The sequence below is a fragment of the Aulonocara stuartgranti genome (assembly GCF_965226115.1).
Source record: "Aulonocara stuartgranti genome assembly, chromosome: 3".
In the NCBI taxonomy this organism is placed as follows: Eukaryota; Metazoa; Chordata; class Actinopteri; order Cichliformes; family Cichlidae; genus Aulonocara; species Aulonocara stuartgranti.
The window spans coordinates 71,433,625-71,447,599 of NC_138941.1; the positions used below are offsets into that span (position 1 = coordinate 71,433,625).

General features: G+C 41.6%; 1 protein-coding gene across 1 annotated transcript; it reads left to right on the forward strand.

The window, feature by feature from the left end:
* The first annotated feature begins 8,476 nt into the window (after positions 1-8,476).
* Positions 8,477-13,938, forward strand: LOC309703602 (P2Y purinoceptor 14-like). Its single transcript, XM_082528520.1, has 4 exons — positions 8,477-8,564; positions 11,759-11,867; positions 11,972-12,231; positions 12,424-13,938. Exons 2-4 carry the CDS (start codon positions 11,763-11,765, stop codon positions 13,067-13,069), a joined length of 1,011 nt encoding a protein of 336 aa, XP_082384646.1. The 5' UTR covers positions 8,477-8,564; positions 11,759-11,762; the 3' UTR covers positions 13,070-13,938.
* The last annotated feature ends 37 nt before the right edge of the window (positions 13,939-13,975 follow it).

Below are 13,975 nucleotides of genomic sequence, written 5' to 3' on the forward strand. Positions count from 1 at the left end.
GATTTTGAGGATTGCAGCTGAAGAGGTGTTCGGTAGGTGCAGTGTTAAGAAGAGGAATGTGGAAGGACATTTTTGGATTTTGCCTAAAGAAGAGGGAGGAACACAGGGTGACTACCTGAAAGAGACAGGAGACTGTAAGTGGTGTCAGGGGATCTTGTAGCTTGTCAGGAAGAGCAATAAGAGCCCTGCTCAGAACTATTCATTTAAATACCACTCCAATGTAATTTCTGACCATTACCACCTGCTCCCGCAACATGTCTATCCAATCCCACCAAACCCACAGACTCATTGATATTCATAATTTTCATGTAATGTCAGAGCTACTGAGACGTGCCCACCTGGAGGGCAAAACAATATTGTGGTCCTTTTCAGTCCGTCTGTTGCCTGTTAAACAAAACAAGAAAACCTAAAATGACAAGATACTAACATATGTCAGTTAATAGCATTATCCATAATGCTAAAACATCTGCATTTTTTTTCTCAAGTATATGATGACATCAAATTTAAAGTTAACAAGAATGAATGTTCACAAGATTTATCTTTCGTTCTCTTGGAACGTTGGGGGAGCTGTAGCTCGAGTTGGTCTTTACAGTTTTTTCTGATTGCTTAAGCACATTTTTTGTAACTATTGGCTAAGTTTGCATAACTCTACACACAAATAAAAAAAAACCTGTCACCCAATTATCAAAACAGCTAGATTAACCCTTCACACCTTTGTAAAAATGGTGTTTTCGTATCAAACAGTACACACAAGCCATCATCTACTAAGCACACAATGCGCCAACTGCACACTGATGGTATGAATACAAAACACATCTGGCTTTTGCTTTCTCTGTGCACAGATGTCAATTTGAGGTCACACCTTTGTCATAGTGTCATGTAAACATACAAGGATCCAAACGTCAAGTGTTGGTGTTTATTCACACTCATCAAAACCAAGACAAAGTCAGAACACAAAATAGGAATTCCACAAATAAAAGGGAAAAAAAAGACAATCAGCCTACATCATGTCGTCTTTCTGGGTCCGGCCACAAAATTTCGTCCACATCACATGCGATATCCTCCAGTCCAAGGCACCGGGGAAAATATCTCCTTGAATGCCGTATCCAGGCCTGACATGATGCCTGGTCAATATCTCCACATGCCTCCTCCATTGCCTGTAAAAGGGCTACCTGTTGATGAGGATGACGGTCGTACACTTTCCAGCGCCAGGCAGAGAAGAACTCCTCGATGGGATTCAAGAATGGAGAGTATGGAGGGAGGTTGAGTGCCATGAAGGATGGATGGTCTGTAAACCAGTTGCGGACCAAAGCAGCCCTATGGAAACTAACATTGTCCCATATGATGACATATCGGGTCTGCTCTGGTCTCTGAACAGTGAGCATGTCATGCAAGGTGTCCAGGAATGCAATAATGTGTGCAGTGTTGTATGGGCCTATGGTTGCATGATGGTGAACAACATCATTTTGACTTATAGCTGCACACATGGTTATGTTACCACCACGTTGTCCTGGGACATTGATGATGGCACGGTGTCCAATAATGTTCCTGCCACGTCTCCTGGTTTTACTGAGGTTAAAACCGGCCTCATCTACAAAAAGTAGCTCATGTCCCATTGCATCTGCTTCTAGTTCCATCACTCTCTGGACAAGACAAAACAAATGCAACACATCAGGCCCATGCACAGCACTACAGTATGCACTTCCAAATTCAGAACCGATGACACTAGCTTACCTGCACATAGTCATATCGCAGTTGCTTTACACGTTCTGTGTTTCTCTCGAAAGGAACTCTGTAAATTTGCTTGATTCTTATTCTGTGGCGCGCAAGTACACGACTTAGTGTAGAAATGCTTGCACTGTGTATATTTTGAAAGATGGTGTCATCATCCATTATGCTGTATTTCACGCAGTCTTATTGCATTATTGGCAATCACCATGTTCACTATATGGGTCTCTTGCTCTGGAGTGAACATTCTGCCTCTGCCCCCAACATCTGGACGTCTAGCAATTCTGTAAAGTAACAATTTCAGTATTTTTGCATGTATGGTACTGTTGTGTTTCCCATTAGAGTATGGCAGTGCTACAAAGTACTTACCGATTCTCATTTCGAAATGTCCTAATGATGCTTGCCACAGTGTAGCGGCTCAGTTTAGGCTGAACACGTTGGCCAGCTTCCCTCAGGGTCATCCCACAGTTGATGACATGGTCCACTATTGTAGCTCTGGTGTCATCAGTTATTCTGTTTCTTACTCTTCTTACCCTTCCTCTTTCCCCTCCTCGTCCTCTTCTTGCTCCTCCACGTCCTCTTCCTCCAACTTCTTCACCTCCACGTCCTCTTCATCCTACTTCTTCACCTCCACGTCCTCTCCCTCAGCCTCCTCTGATTCTCACTCTTCTCACTCTTACTGCTCCTTCCATTGTACTCCACATAGACAGCTTACCTGTGGCCTGTTTATGGTGCTTAGGCTGATTGCAAAGTGGACTAATTATCTAAAACAGTTTTCACATGTGACAGTGTGCCAGACAGTTGGCAAATTAGTGTTAATGATAGCCATACATGTGTATACGTTTGCTAGGAGTGTGTTGGAAATTTGGTAATTGAGTGTTGTGCAGTGAATTGTGCCTACAGTTTTGCAAAGTGTGTGTTACAAAATTGCAAACTGAGTGCAAAGCAGTTTTTGTGCTTTTAGTTTTGCAAACTCAGTGAGTGGTTTTGCTATAAGTCTGAATAGTTTTAGAAATTGTGCTACAGGAATCACAGTTAGGGTTTAAGCATTCAGAAAAAACTGTAATATTGAACCCTGATTTACATCATCCTCGTTGCATCCCTCGCCCAGCATCATCAATTGACCGATCTGTAAGCTGAGGAAATATTTGAGTTGTTCACAAAGTCTTGGGATTCATGACACTGGTTTCACATGCAATTTGAATTGGCTGCAGGTGCTGTCTCATGTTAGCTGCAGTGATGAAGTGGTGAAGGACATTAGTAAAAAATCAATCAGTGGTAATAAAATGAGTCAGCGCTAAAATAAGAAGTGTAGCAATAGCTGATCAGAAAATGACTCATCTGTAGTGGACACTGGCGTGCACAGATAGAGACGAGGTGGTGCTGAAGCACTTGCCCTTTTGCCCTCAGTCCAAAAAAGTGCCCTTTTGAAAGACGTGATGTTTTTTTTTTTTTAAAGCTGCGCGATTTAAAAAGGTGTGAAAATAATGGCTTGATTTGTGCCCCTTCTTCAAAGACACCCGAACCCTGTCGCTTTTTCACTGTCACCGTGTCACGTGAACACGCTTGCAGTTCATTTGTTGTGAGGCGTGTAGCAGCGGCATGACATAGGACTACTTGGAGTAGGCATAGTAGGCTAACTATAGCGACTGGGAGCCACGGCGGACAACACGGCAGCTCTTTCCCTTCCCAACCAGTCAGGTAACCCATGAATCGAGTGAAATTATTCTGTTTGCCCTCTAAGACCAACCTGCAATTGTTTTGTTGTGAAGTAGCCTGTCAGAAACTGCACATGACAAACTTTGCCAGCTTGCCCCCTCCATCCATCCATATGGATAAACAAAAAAACGACACATTTAAAATGTAACCTAAACCATTTAGGCAACCCCACTCTCCATCAATTCCGACCTTTTTGCATACACTATTGAAAATATCACGTTATGCTATAGGCTACATGCCGTTAGGCAGAGGGCTCTTTTGAGCCCATTTTTCGTTACAAATTTTAGGATGATCTCACGGAAATCTGTGAATAAATACAAAGTTTTCAAACTGAAGTCAGTGACGGGAAGACATCACACTTTTTAGAGATGGAACTGCAGAAAAACCTAAAACCTTGACATGATTATGAATAATAGAATTATGGACGTTTCTCCGTTTTTGTGGATTAGCCTTTCCATAACTAACGTCAACTACTGTCCTACTTTGGTACAGTGTTGGGGAGTAACGGAATACATGTACCGCCGTTACGTATTTAAAATACAAAATATGAGTAACTGTATTCCGTTACAGTTACCGTTTAAAAAGGTGGTATTCAGAATACAGTTACTTTGTTGAAATAAATGGATTACACTGCGGTACTTTCCTGTTTCATTTTGTCGTGGGTCAGGACTGTTTGGGTTTTGTTTGACAGCTACGTTCTGTTGTTCCAGGCGGCAGCGTTACGGTTGCCATGGTTACAGGGCGACGCTCGCTCTCTCTTTCTGCGAATGTGTGTTTCCTGGGTGAGAGAGCGCCTTTTCGTTGTTGTTGTTGTTGTGCTAAGCTAACAGGCAGAATGCTACAAGCATAGCTCTAAAGAATGTAGCATCATGGGCAGTGTACTCCGTGTTGCAGGGAGAATGCACTGCCATACACGTTATGGGTCTGTGAGCGCGAGGAGGGAGAAAAAGGGGAGTGGAAAGGTACGAGTTGTCGTCGAGGAAAAATGGGAGCTGGAAGCATGTAAATATAATAATAACCACTGCAGCCAAGAAGAGTGCCTGACGAGCCCAGTTGTAAGTAAGCTAGTAAGACTCGACTGTACACCGTGTTCGTGTTTTCCTCCGAAAACAATAAGTTCCGTTGGAGCAGCCTTTCAACGCCTCTCTCTGTCTCTCGCAAGAAAAGTTGACCCAGACAACAAAGTAAAGCTATTTTTCGGCTACGAGCCGACAGGGACCCTGCCGTATTAGTCAGAGGTCCCTTTACTACAGTTCGGAGTCGCGGACCTTCAGTAATAGTAATAAATCACACAGCAATAGTACATTCATGTTGTTGTAAAAAGCATGATAATATATTAAGTAATCCAAAGTATTCAGAATACGTTACTGTCATTGAGTAACGTAACGGAATACGTTACAGAATACATTTTGGGGCATGTATTCTGTATTCTGTAATGGAATACATTTTAAAAGTAACCTTCCCAACACTGCTTTGAAATTAATGTCTTTGACTGTCTTTAGTAGGTGTCTCCTGTGAGAAAGTTAGAACACCGTCCAACTGTCTAAAGATGCAGTCTTTAGCCTAACTGGTTGTTACTGACTCAGCGATGCTCGCAGACATTTATGCACTGTGTTGTGACCTGATTGTGATAGAACAGTGACGTTGTTATTGGTAGTTTGAAGGGTACGGTGTTGGGGGTGGTGCATGTTAAAAGTTTTGAGAAGCACTGGTTAGACATATTAATTTTTTTTGGTTTAACATATTGGCAACATTAACACATTAATTTGCTAAAGGAAAAATAGGCAGTTCCCAATTGCCTGTGAAAACGACCATTCTGCCCTGTTCTTGTAATGACCACAGTCAGTCTTATTCGTTCTCATACATTTTGGTCTATTTATTTACTAATTTCAGCAAGCATAAGGCCTAGGAAAGAGAGGCTGAGAAAGGAGAAAGAAAGGGATCTACAACAGGCAGCCCAGGGAAGCAGTTCTCTGCTCTCCTGGATGAAAGCAAAGGAAAATGAAGATGAAAGGTCAGAGTCAAGGGCAGAGTCAGGTTCTATTTTAATGTTTTAATGTAACCTGCTCCTTGCAGTTAATTCTATTGAAAAATCTTAAAAGCTGTTCACACTTAGTTTTTAATGAACTTAATCAGCAGGCATTGAGCTAACTATTATTTTGTACCTACGAAAGTTATTTCTATGTTACAAGACTTGCAGTATGGGTTATTATTAAAACTATCTGTTTAAGCTTATTATTATGATAAATAATAATACTATTATTATTATTATTGTTCCATTGTAGTCAGTCGCAGCAGGGAAGCAGCTCTATGCCATCTACCAGCATAGCAGAAGAGGGAGATATAGAAACAGATGAAGCCGCGACCAATGCAGCAACAGGTTCAGTTAGGCCTACAGACACTGATGTAGTGCTCTCTGAAGACCACAATGAGGAAGAACAGATCGATCACATAATGTCAAAGTTAGCAGCTTTACAATACCCAACAGATCCAACACACATCCATACATTTAAAATAAAGCGCAATGACAGATACGTTTCAATGTGCTGCAATGTGGGCCCATGTCAGCCTGATATACCTTACCCAAAAACTGAGGGGAGATCATTCCAGAAACAGTGGTTTTCTGCTAATGTGTGGCTGGAATACTCACCCACTGCTAATTCAATGCATTGTTTTAGTTGTCGGCTTTTCCTCTCGGATGAAAAATATAAAAGCAGAACAGCCTGGACAACTGATGGCATCAGAAAGTGGAGTACTGCTCTTGAAAAAATCAAACAACACTCCAGCCCAGAGATGCACATGACAAGCATGGTTAGATGGATCAATTTCCAGAAAAAGGCCCTTCAGTCTGCATTTGATGTTTCAGACGTAAAAGGGGTGGAAGTTAGAGAGCGAGAGAGGCAGACAAACAAAGAAATCCTGACAAGATTAATTGACCTAACAGTGTATCTTGCACGTCAGGGACAAGCATTCCGAGGTCATGATGAGAGTGAGTCCAGTGATAACCGTGGCAATTTTCGTGAATTAGTCAATGTATTTTCCCGCTACGATAGTGTGCTGAAAATGCATTTGGAAAAAATTGCCACAGTTAAAGCCACCAAGACAAGGCCCCAGGTGTCACTGCTTTCCAACAGAAGTCAAAATGACATCATTGCAGCACTAGGAACTTACATCAGGAAGGAGATACAACGTGAAATAAAAGAGGCTGAAATGTATTCCATTCTACTTGATGAAACCTCTGATGTTTCACACAAAGAGCAAGTGTCATTTGTTGTGCGATATTTTCATCATATGCAAATAAAGGAGAGATTCATCGAAGTGTGCAATGTTGATACAACTACAGGCCAGGAGCTGGAGAATACAGTGTTCTTGCTTCTGCAAAAGAATGGCCTAGAGATGAAGAACATGTATGGTCAAGGCTATAATGGAGCAGCCAACATGAGTGGCATGTATAAAGGTCTCCAAGCTAGAATCCGTGCACACAATGAGAAGGCCCTCTATGTGCACTGCAAAGCCCATTGCCTCAATTTGGTACTAGTGGAGGCATCAAAGTCCAGCAAGCATTTTGTGACATTTTTCAACTTGGTGGAGAAATTGTATGCCTTTTGCTCAGGCTCCCCAAAGCGTCATGCTGCCTTGGTCAAATTTCAGGAGTCTCTCTTTCCTGGACAACGTGTTATGGAGCTCCAGCAGCTGTCAGATACTCGATGGGCTTGCAGGGAAAAAGCACTGAAGGCACTTCAGAGAAATTTGAAAGCCATTTTGATGCTCCTTGATGACATCAGTGACAGTGACCCACCTAACCTGGCCCAAGGTGATGCTCAGATGTACAGAAATGCCATTAATTTTATGTTCATTCTCTGCATGGAAATCACCACACCAGTATTCGAAGTCACTGCTTTGGCATCAGATTCTCTGCAGGAAGAAGGGTTGGACCATTCCACTGCCTACAAGGTAATTGATGGTGTGCTTCACACATTGCAAACCATGAGGTCTGAGGAGAAATTTGGAGAGATATTTAGATGTGCATCAAAGAAGGCAGAGAGTTTCAACATTCCAGTACCTACCGTGGTGCCTGGTCAGGAGAGAAAGCGGAAAGTTCCAGTGCGTTTCCAACACAGCACCACAGTGTCTCAAGTAGGTGCTCAGTTTGAGTCAGTGGAGGCATATTTCAGGAGTGGTGTATATTTCACCTTTCTGGACATCATGACTGGGGAACTGAACAGGAGGTTCAAAGGGGACAATACTGGAAGCCCAACGGCCAGAATCATTCAGTCCTTCCAGCCCTTAACTGTGCATGCTAACTGGGTAGGCCCACCAAACCCAGAAGCCATTGAAGCTGTCCACATCCTCTGTGAATTCTATGGAGAAGATGAGGACCAGCTCAAAACAGAATTAGGTCTTCCACTCCAGCTTTAGTTCAAAAGACCTCAGAGAAATATTTCTGATACTGAGGGAAAACAATGGCCAGCTGATCTTTCCTGCCTTTGTCAAAATGATTCAGATCTACGCAACACTACCAGTGACAACTGCGACAGTTGAAAGATCCTTTTCAAAGCTAAAAATATTTCAAAAATAAACTAAGAAGTTTGTGTGGAGAAGAAAGGTTGTCTGATCTCCTCTTGTTGGCCATTGAGAAAGATGTGGAGATCAATTACAACGAGGTCATCAACATCTACAAAGACATGGCACCAAGAAGGATGCTTCTTTAGAGCAGTACACTCCATTTAATGGACACTTGAGAATATGTATGTATATAGTTTAGAGTTGGATACAGATTTTATCTTTTTGTGGTGTGATTTTTGATTTTTAGAGAATGTTTTGAAATAAAAGTCAAATTGCATTTAACCTGTGCGATTTTTTTATTATAAAAAGAAAAGGTTTTCCACATATGCAAAAAGTGCCCTTTTTTCCCCCTGGAGCACTTGCCCCCCAAAATGTCTGTGCACGCCACTGGTAGTGGAAATATGTTCTGACAGTTTAACAGGGAAGACAAAGAGGAACCATGTCAGTGTGCAGTGTGATGTCACTGTATATTTCCTGATCTACAGTCATACCATCACTCTGAGAACAGCCAAAGCAACTTTACTTCCTTACAGAAAGCTGCAGAACCAGAGGTGAGTCCTGATAGTTTCTCATTCTCACATCTTTAATACTTTTTTAGGGGGGGGGAAGAGATATTTTTAACCCATCCTCACTTAAGGAACAAAAATAATCAGCTGTCTTCTGCCAGTGTTCATGAAACTAATATGATTACAAGTCTTTTTGTGACTAAGGCTAAGGATGTCCTGGTGCCGAGTGCACTGATGAACTACCTTATACTTAAATATGTTGATAATGTTTGAAGACAGTCATTATGATCCATGGCACTAATTTTATTGGTTTCATCCGTCAAGAGAACAAAAAACCTATGGTCCATATGTACTGGCTCAAGCTACAAGTGATAAGGAAACCAGAAAAAAATCAGTCAGGAGGGAATTACAGAGAGAACAGGTCTGTGACCACCTGCTAAACTTCCTATTCGTGATGTTGCCTCTGATTAATTCTTCCTACTTGGAGGGAATGATATCCCTGAGGTTTAACTGGCTTTGTGTTGCACTGTGATACACAGTAGTGATGATCCACGTACATACAGCACTGTGTTTTTAAATCATCATTTAAAAACTGTGTTTTGTATTTACTCAGGATGTCTTTGTCTAATATTACATGGGGTTGAGGATCTGAAATATTTAAGTGTGACAAATATGGAAAAACAGAAAGACATTGGGAAGAAGTAAACAAAAGTTTTTAGTAGTTGAGCTGCAGTATTATGAACTAGTTTAAAGCTGTGGAAATAAAACTTCTGAAAACTGAGTATATGACATTTCCTAAGAAAATCACTCATACTGCTCTGGTTTCTTCCCAAGAGCCTGTAATATCAAACACAACTTTATTTATATAGCACATTTCATTACATGTAAACTTAAGTCACTTGTCAAAAGAGACAAAAACATAAGAAACAACTTTACATTTCTTTAAAGAAATGAAAACAGCAAAAAAAAAACAAAGAAAACATATAAATATATATAAAGGTTACACATAACGTGGAAAATTTTGTATTTGGTTGACTATTTCTTTGCTTCTTGGCAATAAATCTTCTGGAAAGCCTCTTCATTCAATTCAACTCAGTTTTATTTATATAGCACCAAATCACAACAACAGTCACCTCAAGGCACTTTATATTGTAAGGTAGACCCTACAATAATACATACAGAGAAAAACCCAACAATCATATGACCCCAATGAGCAAGCACTTTGGCGACAGTGGGAAGGAAAAACTCCCTTTTAACAGGAAGAAACCTCCGGCAGAACCAGGCTCAGGGAGGGGCGGGGCCATCTGCTGCGACCGGTTGGGGTGAGAGAAGGAAGACAGGATAAAAGACATGCTGTGGAAGAGAGACAGAGGTTAATAACAAGTATGATTTAATGCAGAGAGGTCTATTAATACATAGTGAGTGAGAAAGGTGACTGGAAAGGAAAAACTCAATGCATCATGGGAATCCCCCCAGCAGTCTACACCTATTGCAGCATAACTAAGATGGTTGTTCACAGTGGACATAAATGGCTTCTTTTACTCACATTTTGGTCAGAGAAGACTAAATTGTGAACACTGGCATCCTCGAAAGAGTGACCTTTGACCTTTAGATGCAGGTGGAGGTGGAACAAAAGGTGGCTCTTCTATGTTGTGCAATGTGTTTATGAAGTGGCTGCTCGGTCTCTCCAATGTAGAGGTCTGAGCGTTCCTCACTCTCTGCAGACTCTCTTGAGCTTTTCACCGGCTACATAGGGGAGTGTTGTTGTGTTTGTCTTTCTTATCCTCCCTAGTCTGATCTGGTGTCTGATCTTCTTTTCTGTGCCTCCTTGCTGACTTGATGAAAGCCCAATTAGGATAACCACATGTTTTAAGAGCTTCCTTTACATGTGTGTGTTCCTTCTTTTTTGTCTTCAGGGTGTGTGTGTGTGTGTGTGTGTGTGTGTGTGTGTGTGTGTGTGTGTGTGTGTGTGTGTGTGTGTGTGTGTGTGTGTGTGTGTGTGTGGTTTCCAAACTTTTTTTGCTTTTTGCTTTTTTTTTACTCTGGTTTTATGTGGCCTCCTATATACCAATTTAAAATGTCATCTTAAATTGTTCATGTGATTGGTTTACCACAACTACTTTATTCTTCATCTGCCAATCAGCAGCACTCGTGCAATTGTTGCCATATTTCTGGAAATGAGAGCTGCTCCATCCAAAGTGGGATGGATGCCGTCTCTCCTAACAAGTCCAGGTTTCCTCCAGAAGGTTTGCCAATTATCTATGAAGCCCACATCGTTTCTGGGACACCACTCAGACAGCCAGCAATTTAAGGAGAACATGCGGCTAAACATGTCACTCCTGGTCTGATTGGGGAGGGGACCAGAGAAAACTACAGAGTCCCACATTGTTTTGGCAAAGTTGCACACCGATTCAATATTGATTTTAGTGACCTTGGCGTGACCAGGTGTCATTACTGCCGACGTGAATTATGATTTTACTGAATTTACGTTTACCCTTAGCCAGCAGTTTTAAAATTCCCCCAATGTCGCCTGCTCTGGCCCCTGGAAGACAATTGACTATGGTTGCCGGTGTCTCTAGCTTCACATATCTCAGAAGAGAATCACCAATTACCAGAGTTTGACCTACGGCGGGTGTGTTACCGTGTGGGGGAAAAGAGTTAGACACATGAACAGGTTGGTTCATGTGTCTAAATTTCCAGCTCATAGGGTCCCAGGGAGCCTGCCATGACTGCCCTTCACCGCCAGGCCTGGTGTCAGTACCATGTGCACTGGAACGTGAACATATAGAGGAACGTTATGTTCAGCGATGAGTCCAGGTTCTGCCTACAGCTCACTGCTTCAGCTTGTGCTTAATGGATTCTTATAAGATTCATGAGAGGGTTGACTCATCTTTACTAATCAATGCTTCCTTCCACAACTACAGACTGTACACAAAAGATGGTGTCAGTGATTTCTGTATTTGCATTTAAGTGTCTCAATTTTACTTTCAACACTACAAGAACATATGGGTGCATCACATAGAAACTAAATTTAATTAACTGTCTAAACCTTCACCAGAAGAGGTCATATTTCAAAACCACTGTCTCAAAGAGAGATGTAGCATAATATTTAAAGTTTGTCTGACACTGATTTAACAGATAACTAAAATGCTATGAATAAATATTGTTTCAAAGAGAAACCTAGCATTTATATACAGTTTAAAGAGTGTTTTATTAAGTGTTTTTTATTTCATGTCCAGAAACATGATTTACTCAAAAAACGAGACATCGGCTTCGGACGAGAACTGTGGTAATGTCGACACATCAGCCAACCCTTTCTTTATGCTGGTCTACAGTCTGGTGTTTCTGGTAAGTTTCAAATAATCAGATTGTGGGTTTTTTAAGGAACTGGTTTAAGGTTCTCTGTGCATCTACAAACGTCCTGTTCTCTCGTCCTCTCTGTGTCTCTACAGGTGGGTTTACCCCTCAATGGCTTCATCATGAAGTTTTACTGTTGTCGGGCTCGGCAGCAGGCATCCAGCAGCTTGATGGTCTACCTGAAGAACCTGACAGCTGCTGACTTCCTGCTCTGCCTCTCTCTGTCACTGCGCATCGCCCACTACATCAGCAGCTCTGCCATGGTTCAGCTGCTCCACTGCACAGTTGGAGCTTCTGCTTTTTTCCTCAACATGTACGCCAGCATCATATTTATGGCGTACATCGCTGCCAATAGGTAAGAATCTTTACTGATTTCAGACTGTAGTTCATGACAACGTAAAAACTAGATTAAGTGGTTAAGTACACACCCTGTGCTCCTCACAAAAGCATGAATGTACCTTTTTCTGGCTCAGTATTTACTTTTGCAGTTTTGGCACTGTTGTGATTAGTGAAGTTGTATTCTGCCTCCTTCCTCTTCTGTCTGCAGGTATCGGAAAATCGTACATCCTTCAGGAACTGTACGAACAGTACGAACTGCGAGAATCATCTCTGTCATCACCTGGGTTATTCTCCTGGCTCCAACAATCACTTTTATCAGCTTTTTTATCAGCTCCAAGGAACCTTTGACCTCTAATTACTGTGTTGATTCCTTTAGTTCATCAGTCAGCCTGCTGTACAAAATCCTCCACACCTTCTCTGCAATCATTGTCCTCTTGGTCTTCATATCCATGGTCTTCTTCTACTACAGCATCTCCCGCAGGGTGTTGCAGTCACAGCAGAGGCAGCTGGCCTCCTCTGGTTCTGAGAAGCTGGTGAAGTCTCGCAGGAACATGTTGGTGCTGGTCAGCATCTTCTGCGTTTGCTTTGTCCCGTATCACCTGGTTCGTCTTCCCTTTGTGTTTCTTTCGAACAGCTGCTCTGTGGGTCGAGTTTTGTACTACCTGCAGGAGGCGGCCGCCATGGTGTCAGTTTTCAACGTCTGTCTGGACCCTGTTGTTTACTTTTTCCTCTGTAAGACTTTTCGAGCTCAGGTGAGAAAGGCGTCCAGGAGGACCAACATCCAACAAGCAAATGAGGAGAGCGAGAGCAGCAGGGAGCAGCTGGACATCACTACTTCAACACCAGTGATGTAAGGCAACATACAGCATTTGAGAGTCCGATTAGTGAAACCAGTATCATGGATCCCCGTCCTCATGAACCACAGGACTTCTTCTGTGCTCAGATATCAACATGAGGCTGAACTCAGCACAAACACATAGTGTCAGTGTTTATGTTGCTAGCATTCAGCTTTAGCATGAACAAAGTGAACGAGTGTGTGGTCAGATTCATACAAACAAAGCACATCATTAAATATCTGTCTCTGGAAACAGTTTTAACATTTACACATATCCAGATGTGCTTTTTATCTTTCAGCAGTAATCTGTATATTTCATTATGAAAATCCAAGCTTGTAAAATGTAAAACTGCTTATGCTTATAAAGAAAATATCTAAGATTTCCAGTTTGTTCTGCTTCTTTACTGTTTTTCCACAGATGCTTTCACAGGTTTGTTCTGCACTGAAGCTAAAATCCAATTTAATGTTTTAATGTTTTTTTTGGTTCTTTCAAACAATAATATGTCCACGTTGATCAAGCTGCACCCTTTTGTGACTCCCACACTGATGCTTTTTTCTGGAGCATTTACTTCTCCAGTCCACATAAGAAGTGTATTATTCTTTAGATGTATTTAAATATATTTTAATCATACATCTTGCACTAGTGAGCTAAGGGGGGGTAGAATTATACCTTTATGATTAGCTACACTAATAATCTGCATGAGAACAAAGAGCTGCACATGAGTCTGAAGAATCTAATCTTGTCTGATAATTTTCTGCACTGGTTTTCCTTCTGATTAAATTAGAATAAAGTTTGTATTTTTGCCTTTTAACTGTTACCTGATTTTATGATCTCATTATCTCTGAGAGCAGATGTGCTCTTACTGTAGTGATTCTTTGTCTTTTCTGGACATGTACACAGATTTTGAGCTTTGCTCGGATTTTT